Source organism: Temnothorax longispinosus, chromosome 3 (genome assembly GCF_030848805.1).
Source record: "Temnothorax longispinosus isolate EJ_2023e chromosome 3, Tlon_JGU_v1, whole genome shotgun sequence".
NCBI lineage: Eukaryota > Metazoa > Arthropoda > Insecta > Hymenoptera > Formicidae > Temnothorax > Temnothorax longispinosus.
This window is the reverse complement of record NC_092360.1, coordinates 115,542-136,845: the sequence shown is the minus strand read 5'-3', so window position 1 is coordinate 136,845 and position 21,304 is coordinate 115,542. Positions and strand designations below refer to the sequence as shown.

General features: G+C 33.0%; 1 protein-coding gene across 1 annotated transcript; it reads right to left on the bottom strand.

The window, feature by feature from the left end:
- Window positions 1-11,187: 11,187 nt before the first annotated feature.
- On the bottom strand, window positions 11,188-20,761 carry LOC139810663 (uncharacterized). The gene is made up of 5 exons (XM_071774417.1): window positions 20,612-20,761; window positions 19,137-19,251; window positions 13,529-13,581; window positions 12,007-12,115; window positions 11,188-11,887 (listed from the first exon to the last, which is right to left on the bottom strand). Exons 1-5 carry the CDS (start codon window positions 20,645-20,647, stop codon window positions 11,352-11,354), a joined length of 849 nt encoding a protein of 282 aa, XP_071630518.1. The 5' UTR covers window positions 20,648-20,761; the 3' UTR covers window positions 11,188-11,351.
- Window positions 20,762-21,304: the final 543 nt, after the last annotated feature.

Below are 21,304 nucleotides of genomic sequence, written 5' to 3'. Positions count from 1 at the left end.
GATTACAAAGATGTCAAATCTTTAAATAATCTAGATGTTACTAACACTATGCGATGTGGAAAACATGTTAAGAATTGCGCATTACAAAATGTATTAAAATTATTTAACTGGTGGTCGCGACGCCAGAAGAATTGGGATCTTTTAAAAAAATAAATTATATATAATTTTACAATGCTTTATTTTCTTTTCCCCATTCTCATTAGTTGTTAGTGGTTTTCCTCTCCTAATTTCCCCCACCACATAATAATTTTTAAGGTAGGGTGTTGTCGTGTATAATTGGTTCATTTTCCACTTCATAGTCATTGGTATGATTTTTTACAACTTCTATGTAAGCAGCGCGCTGACATTGGTGCTTGAAAATGTTGAAGGAAAGGGAATTATCCCTTCCCTTATAATTTTTCATCTGCGCGCGCCGACCAATTTTTCTAAAACGTTGCAAACGGAGTTAACGTTTTAACTAGTGTTACTAAGTCAAAATCAATCGAGTCTCATCGTTCGAAACGACAACTTCAACAGTGAAAACAGTATACCTCTTACGGAGTAATAAGAACAATGGCTGGTCGCAGTGAAGACGTAAATAATTCTGAAAAGTGGATGTACACTCGTGATATTCCCGATAAGGGACTTCGCGGCTTTGAGGGAAGCAACACAAGTATGAATTATTACGTACCGTATCCTCGTGAAAAATCGGAACCTCGTTATACACCTAAACCTCGTGAAGTTTCATCGGACGAGCGCAAAACGTAAGTATTACTTTGGATAAATTTTTTAAAATTTATTTTTTAAAATTTATTTTTTATAATTTTATTAATTTATCTATTTTATTTTTCCACAGTTTTAATAAATCGGAACCTCGTTATACGCCTCGTATCTTGGGCAGACGATTTGCCCTGACAGTCACGGCTTACAAGTATTTGGATATCGGAATCAGTGTGGGATCTACATCCTTTGTAGAATTGATTCTTGGCGACAATCGGGGAAATCAGATCGTGCTTCCGTGGACAACGTGGACAACGATCATCGAAAGACGCATGGATATCGAACAACTCATGCAGTCGACTGTCGGTTCATCGCTGTGTATTCAAGATCATCTAATTATAGAACTTGTTAAAATGCGTGACGCTAATATTGTAAAAGTTACGCTGCGTGATCCTGTGACATCCTTATACATGATACCAGCAACTGTATTATTTTTGTTTGAAATCGAACAATGTGTTGAACATGTATATTTCAATTTATGTCAAGATATACAGCATGTTAATACTAAGTATAAAAATTTTGTAACAATCTTGCGACAAAATCGTATCACGGATAAATGTCAGGCGAGAAAAGTACTGAGTGAGGTGTCCGATGGAAGTTCGCTCATAGATTGTGAACTATTAGCTTACGGCTTAGATAACATTGTATATGAAGCAAAAATGTAAATAACGAATAAAAATTGAATATTGGCATAAATAGTGGCAAAATTATTTTTCAATCTCTCTTCCGTTTTCATCTAACATTAGCCTCCTCTATGTTTAAATTATATATATATGTTGCGGTAAAATGTCCTTTTTAATTATATAAACGGTTCATTATAAATTTAAAGAATTAATAAAATTATTAAAATATAGATAAAAACTTGTCGTCACGGCATGTATGAACTTGTCCGTTCCTGTCTTTCCCTCCCATTTCCCCACTATGGGGACTCTATAGTTTAAGTCACGTAAAATATGGTTTTTTTGTTGAACGTAAACCTAGGAAAAAAAAAGGTCTTCGACGCCATCTCTTCCTGCGTGCAACTCCATAGTTTAAGTCATGTAAATTTCTTTTAAATTAAATGATTATAATAAATAGGTTGCCGGCCAATAACGAGCAATGTTAGACGTTAAAATTCAAAATTTATTAATGTAACATTACAAATGGTACGTTTCGGCAACACTGTGCCTTCCTCAGCCAATTTTAACAATTAATTGAAATGCCACGAATCATGTGTCAAGAGTAACAAATTTCCACATCGAAATTAACATACAGATAACATTGAGATCTAAATTATTACATACTGATGAAGTCCTTAAAGTATTGACAAGGTGTATACTTGCTGAACAAAAATTCGGAATCGTTGTGTATCAATCTTAATTAAACGTCGAATGATAAAATCCATGATTAATTCCTCAGTCGGCAGTGAGAACGAATCGAGTCAATCTGTGATTTTTTGTCCGTCACAATCAAGAGTCAATAATTACGATGAAAGTGTAAACTGTAATCAAGAGTCAATGGTTAAATTAATTTTTTTGTAAAAATTATGAATTAAAACTTATCAACGTGGGTAAATCTAAGGCTATTATTGCACTTATACGTACTGAGACCATAGCAAATTCGAGTTAGTAAAGTTTTCAGAAAGAACTGTATCGTGTCGAATCTTGTGTGTGACTGAGCATTTTCGTTCCGTGTCGGAATCGGTTGACAACAATGATGTAAATAGACCAATGTTTAACTCCCTATGAGTTGTTACTAAGTTCGTTTAGGATGTTAAAATAAGAACCATCCAGCAATTCAGTGTCTTTATTGGAATTAATACCATTTTTTTGTTCTTTGATGTGTATCATCTCTGATATTAGTCTCTTGTAGTAATTCGTTTCGAAATCTAAAATCTCCGGGTTGTTCCAATTAAAACTATGATTCAAATTAAGTATATGTTCTGTAATGACTGAATGTCTGGATGGGTCCAATTTATAATTGTTTTTGTGTTCGTTGATTCTTGTTTTCAGTTGTCGCTTTGTTTGCCCCACGTAAGAGGCGTCGCAATCATTACATTTGATTTTATAAATTACATTGTTGTTCGAGCATAATGCATTGGTATCTTTATGTGTTTTGATAAACTTGTCCAATTTGTTGAGGACTCTATACCCTATTATATGTTCTTTTTTATCGAAAAGGTGTGCTGTTTTTTCAGAGATGTGTGTTAATGAACGGAATAACAATAATTTTCCTTCTATTTTCTTCCGAGTCATTATCAACCTCAACATTAGTGTCAACTCTATTCGCATTTTTGTTCTGTTTAAGTTTACCATCGAATAATGTCCTTAATCTTATGTTAATTCTCTTAAAGATCAAATCTATAGGATAACCGTTGTTCATTAGTATGTTAATACACAATTTTATGTTCTTTGCTTGGAATATAGGGTGGGACAATAGTATGGACCTGTCCACTAAACTGTATATCGTGCCAATTTTATGACACTCTGGATGGTTCGAATAGTAGGATAGATATCTACCAGAGAATGTATCCTTGTGATACCAATCTATGTGGATAGTGTCATTAATAATATGTAATTTTAGATCTAAAAAACTCAACGTACGGTCATTTTCATATTCGATTGTAAACTTAAGCCTGTCATGGTAATTATTAAATTTATCTAGGATGTATTGAGCCTTGTCACGTGGAATCGACATAATTATGTCATCAACATAACGAAAATAGAACGGCAAATTGAAACCAATCGATTCTAAAATTGTTTCCTCTAAATCTTGCATAACCATGTCAGCTATAATTGGGGATAATGGAGATCCCATGGGAGTACCAAAAGTTTGTTTGTATATAGCGTTGTTAAAGATAAAGTATGTGGATGACAAAATTAATTCAATGGCAATTAAAAATTCTTTTTTCGGTATGTTAGTACCTTCTCTAATATGTGACCATCTTTTTTTGATACTCTCCAATGCTAGATTCAGAGGAATATTTGTAAATATTCCTCTGGAGGAATTTTTGAATCATAGTTTTAATTGGAACAACCCGGAGATTTTAGATTTCGAAACGAATTACTACAAGAGACTAATATCAGAGATGATACACATCAAAGAACAAAAAAATGGTATTAATTCCAATAAAGACACTGAATTGCTGGATGGTTCTTATTTTAACATCCTAAACGAACTTAGTAACAACTCATAGGGAGTTAAACATTGGTCTATTTACATCATTGTTGTCAACCGATTCCGACACGGAACGAAAATGCTCAGTCACACACAAGATTCGACACGATACAGTTCTTTCTGAAAACTTTACTAACTCGAATTTGCTATGGTCTCAGTACGTATAAGTGCAATAATAGCCTTAGATTTACCCACGTTGATAAGTTTTAATTCATAATTTTTACAAAAAAATTAATTTAACCATTGACTCTTGATTACAGTTTACACTTTCATCGTAATTATTGACTCTTGATTGTGACGGACAAAAAAATCACAGATTGACTCGATTCGTTCTCACTGCCGACTGAGGAATTAATCATGGATTTTATCATTCGACGTTTAATTAAGATTGATACACAACGATTCCGAATTTTTGTTCAGCAAGTATACACCTTGTCAATACTTTAAGGACTTCATCAGTATGTAATAATTTAGATCTCAATGTTATCTGTATGTTAATTTCGATGTGGAAATTTGTTACTCTTGACACATGATTCGTGGCATTTCAATTAATTGTTAAAATTGGCTGAGGAAGGCACAGTGTTGCCGAAACGTACCATTTGTAATGTTACATTAATAAATTTGAATTTTAACGTCTAACATTGCTCGTTATTGGCCGGCAACCTATTTATTATTTGACACACACGAGCTTGACCTTTAATTATATTTAAATGATTATATTAATTAAATTAGGTTATAAATAATTAAATTATGTTATAAATAATTAAATTAGGTTATAAAAAAGGCTACGCCGGTTCTGGATCAAGGCGTGGTGCTCGCGCAGGATGCGGGGCGAGGGGATCTCGGCGGCGCGGGGATCTTGGTGTGGAGAGGGGATGACGTCATCGGCGTTGCCGCCGAGATCCCCTCGCCCCGCACCCCGCGCGAGCACCACGCCTTGATCCAGAACCGGCGTAGCCTTACTACTATTTTAATTTGACACGGCTACTGGGGGCAAGTCTCGTCAAGACGTGGACGTATTCGGACGTGTTTCGTTCTGAATAATTTTTGAAGATTGCTGATGCAATTAGCGCCGAGATTGGATCGAATCTTTTGAGTCTGTATTTATTATTTTCGACTTGTTCTTGTTAAGTGATGCCGAGGGGAATTAGGTGCCACAAAATTTACAAAGAAGAAAAAGAAGAAGAAGGCTACTGGGGGTCACAGGAGCTATTTGTGCGTCAAGAGGCGTAATTGTTTCTATACCCGATAACTGGCGTCTAGTCTCGAGAGCCAGCTACGCACTCACTGGGTGTCTCCGCACTGACCGAGTCACCACTCTCGCATCGTGCACGCAGTGTCCGGACTATCCAAGAACTTGGGCGTGAAAATTCATTCTTTGACTTTTTCATATTTACTGCCTGTTGGGGAGCAATTGGCAGCCGAGAGCTCCCCAGATAACCGTGCTTTTTCTTGGCCGCACAATTCACCATGGACAGCGGTACTTGAGTCCGTATCAACTACAGGTTCTTAGAGGTGCGCTCAGATCGCTATTGATGCCATTTGGTTACTGCAGAACGCACCAGCCAGCTGACATCAGATTTTGCGACCGAGCCGTACTGAATCGAAACAGCTCCATTGCAACGTTCCAGCGAGACCACTAGGAGGTGGGCGCATGACTTGACTGGAAGAGGCTATACATTCGCATTACCAGACCAGCGTAACTGACTCTGATCCTAGACCTAAAGAGAGTCGTACAGAGAATCATGGGCCTAACGGTGCGGACACTATTGTATTGTATCAGGGGAGTCAGAGTGCTTGCACCAGCGTAATTTTCCGGCGTAGGCCACTCGGATCCTTCGATTCTAACACGAACCCGCTATTTTTTTCGCGCTTTTTTCTGCCACGATTCACAAAAAGTAGTATAGCCTTCGAGAATCACGATTTTACTCTCGAAACATAGGACTTGGTGTATTGATTAAAATAGACTAAAAAAAACAAAAAACAAAAACCAAAAAAGACTAAAAAAATAAAAACAAAAAAAACGAAAAAACGAAAAAACAAACAAAAACGAACAAAAAACCCATACGCCGTGACCATCTGTATTTGATGTATTAAATTATGCGTTTTATTTATTGATATTGTTTACGATAATCTTATCGTTGCATCTTTAATACGCGTTGTATATCGATGCTGCGTGATTTATATTAATATTACTTTTGTATAACGAACTTTCTCCGTGAATATATCTCCGATTTAAGGTCGATTCAGACATAATCTGTTGTTTTTTTAGTTATATTTCTTTTATTATAAAATCAATGTTATTATAATAAAAAATAAAAGTAATTATTTATACTGTAATTATTTTTATTTTTACTGTAAAATACTTTCACAGATAAAGTTCGTTTGTTAAAATTGCGTTCGGCAGAATGTCTATTTTGCAACTGATATAAAGTTAAAGCAGACTTAGTCTAATTTCATCCGTTGTATCTTCGAATATTTTCTTAACTACTTAACAGTGGCCGGATCGCCCCTAGTTAGTGGAAGAGTTGCAGGCGTTCTAATGGGAGTTTTGGATAGATCTATAAGAGTTTTAAAAGAAATTATTATGGTCGAAAGCGATCCGGCTACTAGTTCCGAAGATATTCGACTTCGAAGATGCAACGCATAAAATTCGACTAAGTCCACGTACAAATTTTTTTGAAAGTTCCAGGCGTTCTGATGAGAGTTTTGGGTAGAACTCTAAGCGTCCTGAAAAAATAACTTTTGATGATGATAATTTTTTAAAATGCTAAATAAGGTTTTGCAATTCTTATCAGGAACTCGAGAACTATTTTACGCGGTACATGCTTAAGAGTGTATAGTCGTATTATTAAGTCACTATAAGTCTACTTTACGTAAATATTCGTCAATCGAGTCATTAATATGTATTAATAAATAAATTAAATTCTGTAAATTTAATTAAACTTTGTATTGATTTTATATACATTTACACACACATCCAAAAAAGCGAGTATATTCCTGGGAATGATAGGGCCATCTTAGGGGAATATAAGGGATTTCATAAGGCTATTATTAAGGCCCTGATTATTTAGCCTCTAAGGGCCCTCAGTGAAAAAGCGTGACCGGCCTTAAGGAGTTCTTATTGGGCTTCCACATTAGGGCCCAAACAAAGTTAGGGAAAATTAACAGGGGCCTTATCAAAGCCCTAACGCAATTTCCACACGGTTCTTTACGGACCGCTGACGATAAATTAATACGGTGTATCTGCAAATGCGTGTTCAACACGCTCAAAGGTAACGTGCCGCTCGAACGACGTGAAAAACATCGATTGAGCAAATACAAAGCGACACTGCGACGCATCGCGTCAAAATGCAGTAATTTGAAGGCTAAAAGAAAGCTGTTGGTACAACGAGGCGGATTCTTATCCTATATTATCGGACCTATATTAGCCGCCTTACTGTCGCGAATTATCGGCGGTAGAGATTAAAACGCGCGTTATGGAAAGGGAAAAAAAGATGGTTTTGATCACTACAGAAAATCTCGAAAGAATGCAACGCCAATTATCGCAACAATCGCTCCCCACCGCATTTGCTGTCGGTAGCGAACAAACGATGGAAAACAGCAAAAATTCGGTGAACGCCAATATTTCCATACGTACGCCTGGAACACCTCTATCGCGACTCGATGCGGAGATGAGTCACATTCTTAATTCACCCTTACCACTACTCGACGTCGGGGAGAAATCATAGTGTAAATGAGCGAGATGCACCGTGACTCATTTACGCGAACGCACGAGTTGCGAGTACCCGAGATTTTGAGATCTCAATAACGAGTGAACGGATCAAGTTCTAAGTAAGCTTGATCGATAGATTGGGTCGATTTACAAATAAAAGTGTTTTTTTCCGCTACGTGCCCTACGAACGGAGATATTATATACGATGCAAAGTCTGAAATGGTAAAATTTACAATTAAAAGATACGTCGTCGTCGTCACCGTACGGTTGCTTTTTTCCTCGATAGATGGCATTTGAGAACATGTCGAGCGTTCCCCCGGGTCCTTTCCATGACAGTGTTGCTACACTGAAAAGAGACAGCATATACGCGTACGTGTATGTACGTGTGCGCTAGTCGCTCAGTGCGTTGGCGCGGACAGCGCGCTGTCACTTCGTCACTTATCAGTTATCAGTTATTATAACCTAGAATAGAAAACATATCGCGTTTGCGCGTAATAACACCATAGTGTGTGACAGTCGTGACCGTCGCAGCGTCGTGACAGTGAAATATATAAATCGTCAACACCGTGATCTTAGTTATAATAACCAAGAAATTGATAGTGTGTGACAGTACTGACAGTCGGGACCGTTGCCGCGTCGTGACAGTTACTACGTTTACGCGAACATTACTTATGTAGTAACTTACGATAATTCACTCGGAGTAAATTATCGTAAGTTACTATAAAATTCCGCGAAGGAATTATCGTAAGTTTACTACAGAAGTAACGCTCGCGTATAGACGTAATAAGTGAAATATATAAAGTATTAACCACAGAGAGCTGATGTCGAGGAGATCTTTAAAAGAAGGAAGGTGTATCCAAAATTGCACACGTACGTATATGCTGTCTTGTAAAAGTTGTCGAACTATATGTTTACGCGAGTGAGTACATCTGTAGTAATTTACAGTAATTCATATTAAGATACGTCGTCGTCTCTCAATCAGAGAAACGTAACTTTCACCTTACTTTCAACGGTGGCTCTTGATTTCCGATCATAGTTACTATAAAATCTCCCGTTTACGCGGAGGAATTATCGTATCGTAAGTTACTATACAGAAGTAACGTTCGCGTAAATAAGTTAAGTTATAAAAATAACACGATGTTATATATGCGATTTGCCGTGAATATATATATATATATATATATATATATATATATATATATATATACTATATAATGTAATATATATGTGTGTGTGTGTGTGTGTGTGTGTGTGTGCGCGTGCGCGTGCGTGTGCGTGTGCGTGTGCGTGTGCGTGTGCGTGTGCGTGTGCGTGTGCGTGTGCGTGTGCGTGTGCGTGTGCGTGTGCGTGTGCGTGTGCGTGTGCGTGTGCGTGTGCGTGTGTGTGTGTGTGATTTCTGCCCAGTGCTCTGAATGGCATCTAGTTATACATATCAAGAATTTTCGATGGGCTTCTTCAGAAGATTGTGCTTTGATAGTTAGAAAGAACGTGAAAAAGAGCAGGAAAAGAAAAGAACGCTAGCGAAAGCGAAGGCGAAGCGGAGGCGAAGCAGGCAGAAAAGAACAAACAAAAGAGACAGATTCAAGCTTTGTCTTTTAATCTGGACGAAAACGAAGATGAAATTGAGATATCTTCTGACGAAGACAATGCCGAAAAATCCCCGCAGTCAGAAAATGTGCAATTTGATGGCCCCGCGATTAAAAAGATTAAGAAAAATCCAAATGTAGATACAAATTTCTTGCTAGATTGGGATGGATCTGGCCATCGTCGGAGTGTTATAATGAAGAAAGGTGAATCATGCTCAGTAATTTAGAGAATTTTTAAGTTATTAAAATACTCCAGTGTCACTTTTGGAGTAACATTGGCGTGATATATAATTCTGCTGCACAAATTAAATTTTTCCATGCAAGTAATTTTATCTATCAGCTTCTTCAGAGATGTTTAGAAGTTCTGAGGCGTGAATTCAGCGAGCTTAAAACAGTAATGGCAGATCAGTTAATGTATGTCAAGAAGGATCTTTCTTAATACTGCACCATTATACGTTTTACGATTTTGTAAATAAAATAAAGATACTAAATGATAAAACTTATGAAGCAATATCACAATGTTGGCATGTTATTTTAATGTATGTAATATTGCGATTAGGCACGAGGAAAGAGCAAGTCTCTGTTTACATTTGACGTTCACGATGATATTTGTGTTATGTACGATGCTTCTGTCGAAACCGAGAAATCACATGCCGGAAAAGTTTTACTTAGGTATTTATCATTAAAAGAATACTTTGTATAATTCTCTTTTATGTTATTTCTCATTAGATCATGGTACGAGAGGAACAAATACATTTTTCCAGTGAGTAGATGGTAACCTTTTGATCCAACGAAAAGTTACGACAAGTATACAGTGTCGGATAAAAATAGGAAGAAAGATAAAATTTGATAAACTTAGATTCAACGAATTGTCCAATTTCGTTTAAAGGATTCAGATTCAAAGGACTGTAAACATTATAACCAAATAAATATCTTTGTTTCATCGTACAATTGATTCAAAAAAACTTGGCGCTGCTTTTTGACTCTTGCTGCATACTTCCCTAAATTGCTTTTTTAATCAATCAAAAATGTAGTGCTTTATTAAATTCAATCAAAATTTTAGTACTTTATTAAATTTCAAGGTCTAGCAGCGCCAAGTTTTTTTACAAAAAAAATTTATTTATTTTATTTTAATTAAATATTTTTATTTTGTACTGTTATCTCTTTAATTCTTTGTGATTAAAATAATTTTTTTGTAATATTATAATTATGTTAAAAAGAATTAAAGGGTTGAAACGAGTTGAAACGAGTGAAAGGGTTGAATTGGGTTGAAACGAGAAGACCCTTGAATGGGAATACAAAGATACGTACTACTTGACTTTTATTTTTTAAAAATAGCACAACAATTATTTTTCAAAGTATATATATTCTCTTTGCAATCGGCGCAATTTAAAGATTTCACATCTTTTTTTAAATACGTATTACTAGAATTTTCCGAGGAATGCTTTTACATTAATCTACCGATTTATTGCTTTAGTTAAAACCGGTTTAATTTTATTAATTTTTCGAGGATGGGTTTAATTGCCACGATGTGTATTATTTTTCGATAATAATTTAATTTTTTTTTTTAAATCGGTTCAAAAATTTAATTAACTTTTGAGGATATAAAGGATTTTTTGCAAATAAATATAAAAGATTCTTTGCAATTGCCTGATAAGTCATTGCCTGATAAAGGCATTTTTTTACTTAAAATATTGAAACACAAATGAAGTCGTTTGAAGAAAAACAACTCTCGGGCGAAGCCCGGGTAACCAGCTAGTATAAAATATAAAGAGAGAGAGCATAGAGAGACTTTATATATTTTAATATATTGAAAATAATTTACTTATAATTAGATTGGTTAGTGTTCATAAAAAATTCAACTTGAACAGATTCTATTTATTTTACCAATAACTAATTAAGAATAATGTTATCTACTTATGGTTAATATCAAAAGTAAGATTTCAGGAAAATGCTCTGAAAAAAGTAGACTATTATATGCATGATATTTATTGTTAGAACAATACATTGGTTCTAATTTAGCTGATAACTATATAGAAATACTAGGAAATAGATAATTATTTTATACATAGAGAATATTGCAGTAAAATAAAAATGATCAATATAGTTGCACTGATCTTTTGACAAATATTTCTTTATGCGTTTTCTCCTTCATTCGTTCCTTCATTCTGTCCTTCATTCGTTCCTTCATTCGTTCCTTCATTCGTTCCTATATTCGTTCCTTCATTCGTTCCTTCATTCGTTCCTTCATTCGTTCCTTCATTCTGTCCTTCATTCGTTCCTATATTCGTTCCTTCATTCGTTCCTTCATTCGTTCCTTCATTCCTTCCTTCATTCCTTCCTTCATTCCTTCCTTCATTCCTTCCTTCATTCCTTCCTTCATTCCTTCCTTCATTCCTTCCTTCATTCCTTCCTTCATTCCTTCCTTCATTCCTTCCTTCATTCGTTCCTATATTCGTTCCTACATTTGTTCCTTCATTCGTTCCTTCATTTGTTCCTTCATTCGATCCTATATTCGTTCCTATATTTGTTCCTTCATTTGTTCCTTCATTCGTTCCTTCATTCGTTCCTTCATTTGTTCCTTCATTCAAATCCACTAAACCGCTCTCTAAGTAACATTCTACTACAGCTAGGCTTTTTTGGACGTTAGATGCTGAGTCTAATAGATTCGCTATAATTAAAAAGAAAACAGAAAATTATTTTACTTTGATTCAAAATTTTATATAATTTTATTACTACTTTAGATATTTTATTACAAATAACCTTTATTCTTAAAAATATGTTGATTACCTTTCTCTACGCACTTAGAAACGATCGTCTTGCAATAATCCACATTAACAGTGATATTCTCGCAATATGGAAAAATGTTTTCCTTTATGAACACGTCATTTTCATCAATCTATAAACAACAATCTCGTCTCATTTAATGTTAAACAATAAAATTTAGAACTAAAAATTTAAACCACAACTTAACTTTAATACATTACTTAAATCTTAAATTATATGTAATCTCATTTATTGTAATTTAATTTCAATTTCTTCTATCAATTAATACACACATTCATATGTACTATTTCACCTGTTTAATCTAGAAATTAATTTTCTTATTTATGAATCAAAGGAGGATGTTAATAAAAGAAGGCTGATTTTTGCCCAAAAAGGTGTAAGTAAAAGGAATAATGTTTTTTGTAGATTTTGATCTCCTGAATACGATAAAGCTATTAAAAAGTTCGTGGCGCTTGGGAAACACCTTGAAAATTGAGCATAAACATGGTGTATTTACAGAAATTCGGATGATGTATGCTACGTTATATATCGCATAAAAGATGAATTTATGTTTATAAAAATGAAAAAATATGTAAAATGTGTTCAATATTGTAGGATGCGTATGTTGTAAACGTATATACGTAGCATATATCATCCGAATTTCCACGTTTATACTCATTTTTCAAGATGTTCCCCAAGCGCCACAAACTTTTTAATGGCTTTATCATATTCAGGAGATCAAAATCTATTCTAAAAACACTATTTTTTTTTACTTACACCCTTTTGGACGAAAATCGGCTCTTTTTTAACATCCTCCTTTCTTCTTTAAATAAAATCTATAATTAAGAAATGCTACTAAACTACTAGCGATAATTAAACCCGAATCTAGATTTTATAAGAAAATATTATATATATATATATATATATATATATATATATATATATATATATATATATATATATAATATACATAGTGAAAACAATATATAAAAAATCTTAAAGAGTAAAAAGGAAAAGTAAACTATGAGAGTCAAACGCTTTTAGTTGTGTGTGAGTTGATGCTATGTATAATTAATACAAACTATAAATCGTACGTTCGGCTCTACTTTGAGCTATCCTCAACGACTCGGAGATTTAACCGTCCGTGTGTACCTATATGTTTTTTTCGGTACCTTCCCAGTGCATACGCCTGTCTGCATTGTAGTTGACGATTTTGTATAGTAATTTTGATAAACATCGTTTATTTAATATTTTCTGACAGGCTTGTAAGTTTTACAGTTACCTATTAGCAGATATCATTTTGGTTCGGATGCCGTAGACCCACATATGCACACGGAGCGTTAATTTATCTATCATCTACTTTCCTTTTTATTCTTTAATTTTAATATTGAGAGAGTCTTTAGCTAATTAATCATTTATAAAAGTTTTTAATAAAAATAAGTAAAATTGAGCTAAATAAATAGTTTAATTGTTCTATTCGTATGCACGTGTGTGTGTCTGTGTGTTTTTATTTCTATATAATTTCTATTTTTATATAAATACATACTACTCCGCGGTTTACTAATACACAATACCACGCACTGATTTCTAATAAATCCTCTGCAACAAAAATTACAAATTTGTTAATAGTATATTGTGCACCAAGGGGCGAAAGTAGCGTTTTTCAGAGGAGTGTGAAGTTTGCAAATCACACAAGTCTGAAAAAGCTTACGACCCGAGGTGCACACGATATTTTTCACAACACTTTACGGAAATGTTCGACTTTTGAATGCCTGTAGAGTGTATGCGTTAATGCGTTTGATGTCCCATTCGTATTGTTTGTACGCACGTGTAGTTAAATAGAAAGAGAAAAAGAGAGTGATGCGAAATCCAGAGACGAAGCTCCTGGTAGTCCTGGTGGAGTCCAGGGGTAAAGCCCCTGGTAGGGGGTGTAGGGGGCGAAGCCTCCCACATAACACAAAATTAAAATGACAATAAAATTTCAAAAAAAAAATATGTAAATAATTTAATTATTGCACTAAATCTGACTTGGGATTTTATTTAAGGATATTATGTAAATAGGTATAATTAGTTATCTCATTATTTAGTGATATTATTAAGAAGATACAATTCCAAATCAGTAGTTTTAATACAAGTAATTTTTGAAATAATAATAATTTTTTTATTTATTGAAATTAGTATCTATAATTTTTACGTACGTTGTACGTTTCTCTCTCGCACGATGTTGGACTCGATGCTCAATTTCTTTTCCATTTATGAGAGTTTTCCAGCAAGCGACACAAGTCGACACAAATGTCGTTTTATCTTTTTTTTTGGCAATAAGTAACAAAGACAAAACGACACTTATGTCGACTTGTGTCACTTGCTGGAAAGCTCCCTGTATATGTTCTAAGATTTGCCCGTTACTTTACTTTCTGTCCGCTATACGAGGCAGAAAGTACCAATTTTCCTTCCTAGGGGTAACAACTTTCCTCCCTGGCGAGAAATTGGTCACTTTCGCCCCTCTCTACAGGCATGGAAAGTCGGACTTTCCGTGGAAGTGTTGTGAAATAGAATTTTAAATGTATATGGTCATATAACTAAATTCATAAATTACAAATCGATAATAGTATGGCTATGAGAGTCAGGCGCAGTTATCGGTGCGTAGATGATCAAAATCACTAATTTATTCCAAATAAATTACATTCGAACGTTTCGGCTCAACACTTCGAGCCATCTTCAGCGATATAGAATGACGAAACTTAAAATGTTACAAAGTTCTCCATATTCCAACGTGGTAAGTTTCCTTGTTTGGAGATTTCAAGAAACGAAATTGAAAAAGACTACAAGATCCATATCTGTAAAAATAGTTACCTTGTTACACCAAGTATTTATTTAAAAATATATGGTAACTCACCAAGTAGTCTGAAGAACGAATGTATCAGAACAAGCCGAGTGAGGCGAGTATATAAATGCGGAATGAACATCACAAAGAAAAAAATCTGTACTCAGGGATTCTGAGATCCCGACGGCGCAACGCACAAAACGGTATTAACAGGAAAAATGTCTTAGAACAACTTTCCAAATAACGCATGTTTTTCGCCTATACGGTGCCTGGACTATAAGTCAAAATTACTATATAAACGTGTAGGTCAAGCAGGTAAGAAATAAAACTAATAAATATTCCATGTATATAAACAATGAAAATTATAAACGTGTAGGTCAAGCAAGTAAGAAATAAAACTAAATATTCTTTGTATAAACAATAACAGGTGATACGACGCAAAATGTTTATGGACATGGTTTACAATTTATTTAGAATAGACACGTATGCATGGTGCATAAACTCTGTATCCGTTTGCAAGTTTAGACTATTCTTTTGTAGCTTAATATGTGACATCTCCGAAACAAGACGCCTTCCCAAAAATTGCTCCCTATCCAGGATTACAACATTCTCCCAATCGTGGTCGAAATTAATTCTATGTTTGGTAATGACGGACTGGGTTGGTGTATTTCTCCGAATATGGTTACAATGTTCCGAAATTCTCGTTTTTAATTGCCTCATCGTCTGACCAACATATGACGCGTCGCAATTTTTACATGAAATTTTATACACTACATTTTTATTTGATTGGATAGGGAGAATATCCTTCTGCACTTTAATAAACTTATTAAGTTTATTCAGACTATAGAACGACAAGTTGACATTAGCATCTGTAACAACTCTTTTAAATTTTTCGGATATATTAGAGACATATGGTACTGTAAACCAGGTAGTACGTTGCCTCTCTTCGTTCGTGGATGGAGGTTCGTTCTGTTTACGAGTGCATTTGTTTAACAAAGATTTAATTTTAGTATTAATAGTGTTAAAAATAAATGTCAACGGGTAGTCGTTCTCTAAGAGAGTGTCTATTACCATTTTTTTCATTATTCCATCATTCATTTTTAACACTATTAATACTAGAATTAAATCTTTGTTAAACAAATGCACTCGTAAACAGAACAAACCTCCATCCACAAACGAAGAGAGGCAACGTACATGATTTACAGTACCATATGTCTCTAATATATCCAAAAAATTTAAAAGAGATGTTACAGATGCTAATGTCAATTTGTCGTTCTATGGTCTGAATAAACTTAAGAAGTTTATTAAAGTGCAAAAAGATATTCTCCCTATCCAATCAAATAAAAATGTAGTGTATAAAATTTCATGTAAAAATTGCGACGCGTCATATGTTGGTCAGACGATGAGGCAATTAAAAACGAGAATTTCGGAACATCGTAACCATATTCGGAGAAATACAACAACCCAGTCCGTCATTACCGAATATAGAATTAATTTCGACCACAAATTTGATTGGAAAATGTTGAAATCCTGGATAGGAAGCAATTTTTGGGAAGGCGACTTGTTTCGGAGATATCACATATTAAGCTACAAAAGAATAGTCTAAACTTGCAAACGGATACAGAGTTTATGCACCATGCATACGTGTCTATTCTAAATAAATTGTAAACCATGTCCATAAACATTTTGTGTCGTATCATCTGTCATTGTTTATACATAGAATATTTAGTTTTATTTCTTACTTGCTTGACCTACACGTTTATAATTTTCATTGTTTATATACACGGAATATTTATTAGTTTTATTTCTTACCTGCTTGACCTACACGTTTGTAATTTTGACTTAAAACATTTTTCCTGTTAATACCGTTTTGTGCGTCGTGCCGTCGGGATCTCAGAGTCCCTGAGTACAGATTTTTTTCTTTGTGATATTCATTCCGCATTTATATACTCGCCTCGCTCGGCTTGTTCTGATGCATTCGTTCTCTAGACTACTTGGTGAGTTACCATAGATTTTTTAATAAATACTTGGTGTAACAAGGTAACTGTTTTTACAGATATGAATCTTGTAGTCTTTTTTCAATTTCGTTTCTTGAAATCTCCAAACAAGGAAACTTACCACGTTGGAATGGAGAACTTTGTAATTTTAAGTTTCGTCATTTGATATCGCTGAAGATGGCTCGAAGTGTTGAGCCGAAACGTTCGAATGTAATTTATTTGGAATAAATTAGTGATTTTGATCATCTACGCACCGATAACTGCGCCTGACTCTCATAGCCATACTATTATCGATTTGTAATTTCGAAAGTCCTAACTTATTATATCATAAATTACACTTATTTAAATTTCAATATAATTTGTTTAAATTAATGTTGACTCCTTTAAAGTGGATTTAAAGTTTTTTTATTATTTTATAAAATTATTTTAATGATATTTCTATTTTTAGAAATGCGGTTTTATTTTTAGAACTCTTCAATTAAGATATCACTCGGAGAGAAGATTGTTCAAAAAAATTTCTTTCAATTCTCTCTGTTGTTTTTTTTATAAATTCTTATAAATAACTTGGTTTTTATAATTTCTTTGTTATATCCTATATCAAATTTTTAAAATAAAGAATTATATATTTTAATACATTTTAACACATATTCTCTACTCCTTCAAAATACCATTTACAGTTAATAGAAAGGTAAAAGATTAATTACTTTCTTGTTTTCAATAACAAATAAATAGATTTGCTTTGATTTTATTTAACATGGGCATATACATATAATATTTAATGTTAAAAAAGTCACCGCTTTATATTCTAATGAGTTATAGTTTTTATATTGAATTTGAATAAAATTAAAAGTAAATGTTTGAAAACACTACTCCATCAAGAAACGCTATTTTTTGTAATAATCAATAAAACAATATAAAAAGATATATATACAAGTTTTTAAGAAAGAAAAAAGGAGATAAAATAAAAACAAGGGGTCTCATTAAAAAAAAACAAAGATTACCTCGGAATCTCGAAGGCACCTCTACCTAGGTAAGATTTGTGTCCATCATAAGATGTCCTCTCGAAATAGAGTAAGTTCTATTTAAAACAATTTTTTGAATAACAAGTACTTTGGAAGATAACTGCGTGGATTAATTAAAATGGTCTACGCTGTACATAATGTTGTATAATTATAGGATTATCACCTAAAATAATCTAGAATTATTTATTTGAATCCGTTAGTTAATCTTGTATTAAGTGATAAATTTTAAATGAATGCTTAGGCGAAGGAGGAGCTCTGCCTCTCTCTTTGCACACCCTTCCCTCCAAAAAACTAACCAAAAAACTTACAGCCAACAGTAAACTGTAAAATAAATAAATAACAAACAAAGCATTAATTCTTATTATTCATTTGAAGCTTACAATTTACCGGTCAATGTAAAATTGCAAGCAAATTATAGAAAGCAAATACTTTCTATAATTTTATTCTTACAAAAATTTTAAACCACCCTTAAAAACTTGTGCAGGGTAACTGGGGGAATATGCTAGTGTGGGGAATATGTCACTCGTTATGTTTAACAAAGCTATGGCTAGGAGCGTTATTGTAAATACTGTGAAATTGTTAAAAATATTATATCTGACGTTTTGCCCAAATTTTACTTACTTCCTGTCAGTATTATAGTTTTTATGGGGTAAGTACAGTATGACAAGTATGACAACGTGTTTTTTAGAATTTTCTTAGTGTTTTATTGAAATTGTAATAAAAATATTCTTTTACATGTTTTTAGACAAGAATGCCCTTCTATAGTTAAATTACTATACATGTTTGTATATATGGCATATTACCCCCACATGGGGGTAATATGCCACTTTTGTAACACTTTTGTATTTCTTTCTTTTTAATAGTAGAGAATCAAAATATTTCATTAAAACCATATGTAAATAACAGATAAAAGAAGGAAAAAGAAGACCAGTATGCAAAGATACCTCAAAAAGAAAGAGAAATGGGAAAAAATCATATTTTTCTTAAGTGTGGCATATTCCCCCGAGTTACCCTATATACCGTGTCCTTTTATAATTTGTTTTGTTGATTACTATAAAAAAACCGTAATTCTTGGTGGAGTATTTCCAAATTCACGAAATTAAATAAATATATGTGTGCTAAAATTTAATTTTTCTTAGATATTAAAAATTTTTAAAATGTATGTTGAGCAGCTAATGACTATATTAATTAATAAAATTTGAATCTAAAGCACGTTTCGTTAATTTTTTTCTTGAACTTTATCTGTCAAATGCAACCAATTTTCTGTAGTAATTTAACATTTAATATTTAACCTCAATATTTAATACTCACTCGAATTGGATCCATAATCTACTAGCGATGTTTTTACATACGATGTTCTACATTCATCCAAATCTTGAAATATACTTTTTATTTCTTCATAATCAACTGCGTAACCGACTACCGTCTGACATTCAAAAGAAAAACTGATTATTTTCATGTATAAACATTTCACATATAATATCTAATATTTAAATATAAGTATACAATAAATGACATTTATATTTAGTAATACATACTTATATAGGGTCACACAAAAGTTCCCGGAATTTTTTTGAAAACATTAAGTAGTTACAAATCAGTATAGGATAGGATGGGGGAACTGGAACCCGTTAAGAAAAGAATGTATTATAATCACCGAATATTTAGTTGAACTTTTAGTAATTAAATTTGAAAAACATTATGCTTTAATTTGGTATAACATAAGTATTTAAATTCTAATAAAATTACCCAAAAAAATAAACATTTTCAAAAAATAATAAATTCCTATTACCCCAGGCAACGGGCAATAAGAACCACCTTATCAGTAATGAGATTCATTGCCTATGCGGAACATTTAAGAGTGAGTAACAATAAAGTACTTATTTATGGAAACAGTAATTAAATAGATAAAAAATATTTCGTAGGACAAGATCGATCATTAAATTTAAGTTCTTTTTATTATTTCGTAATTAATTTTTACGAATGCAAAAGTCGCAAATAAAATTGTTTACCTTTTTACAAGGTAAACAATGCTAAGCAGTATTTTGTTTAAAATTTGTATATTCGAAGTAATTAAAGCCAGTCTAATTACACCATTAAAGTTAGTCCGAATTATCCCATTAGTCTAGTTTCTTTTCAGAGATTTAAAAGAAAAACTATTGAAAAGATTTTTTAATTTTAAATGTTTTGTCAGTAAAGAGTAAACAATCACAATAATAATAAAGAAAAAATGAATTTAATTAATGAAAAATAAAATCACTTTTTGCTTAAGAAAAAATCGATTCGATAAAAATTATAACGGAGCGACCGGAAACGACGTGCACTTTCTTAGGCAAACAAAACAAACTTGATAAAATGTTCGAATGGCAGATGGAGCGGTGTTCCATAAGAGTTATACTCACACGCCGGTTCGGATTTATAACACGCGATAGTCAATTTATTGTAAGATGATTCTTATTACCCTGTGGTTTCTATTTCCTTAAAATTAAATATCTGCACTTTAAACAAAACATACAACTTTATTAAAAAATTAATAATAAAATTAAGCAAAAAAAATTACAAACAATTTTGAGCATTTATTGTAATTTTAAAGTCCTGTTTAAAGATGCTTAATTTGTATACCAATTTGTAGCTGCTTAATGTTTTCAAAAAAATTTCAGCAACTTTTGTGTCACCCTGTATTTTTTTCAGACTATGATTTTTTCAGACTTTAATTTTACTTTTAATACTCTATATATTTAAAACAAATGTACTTAAAAAAATATAAATCTCTGCTTTGTACTTACAACTAGCACACACGTAGCAAGCAAAATAGTCTTCATTCTGTTTTATTCTTTAAATATTCTCCTTACAAGAAGTATTTGTAGAAGTTGCGACAGATTTTCTTTATATATATATACCTTGGCAACGTATTTATTCTGAAAATAAATTGAATGATGTTTAGCCGTCATTAATTTTGTTTATTTTTACTACTATTATCAGAGACGGTGACAGACTTATAACTAATTGGTACCGGAAACCTACCTTTTCGAGACGATATATTAATTATCTATTCAGTCATCCACATAGATAAAAAGTTAACACCATAATTAATCTCATTGACCACGCTGTTCTACTTGCTGATACATAATTTCATGAATCTAATATCAATATTGTTAAAGACATTCTGCTGAATAATTGTTTTCTATTTAGTTTAGTTAATAAACATATCAATAACAGGTTAAAAGAACTTAGTAACCGGAGCAACACAACCTATAATAATGCCACCGATGATTTCCACGACATTAAAAAATACATTAAAATCTCTTATGTCAAAGGCCACAGCGAGAAAATTTGTCGTATTTGGCATTAATTTCGACGTCCTTTACACTGTTCCTAAAAAATTCTATTTCATCATAATACGAGGAAAGGATGTGGTTAATAATGTTAGGAAGACTGAAATTGTACATAAGATCAACTGCAATGATTTCAATCCCTCT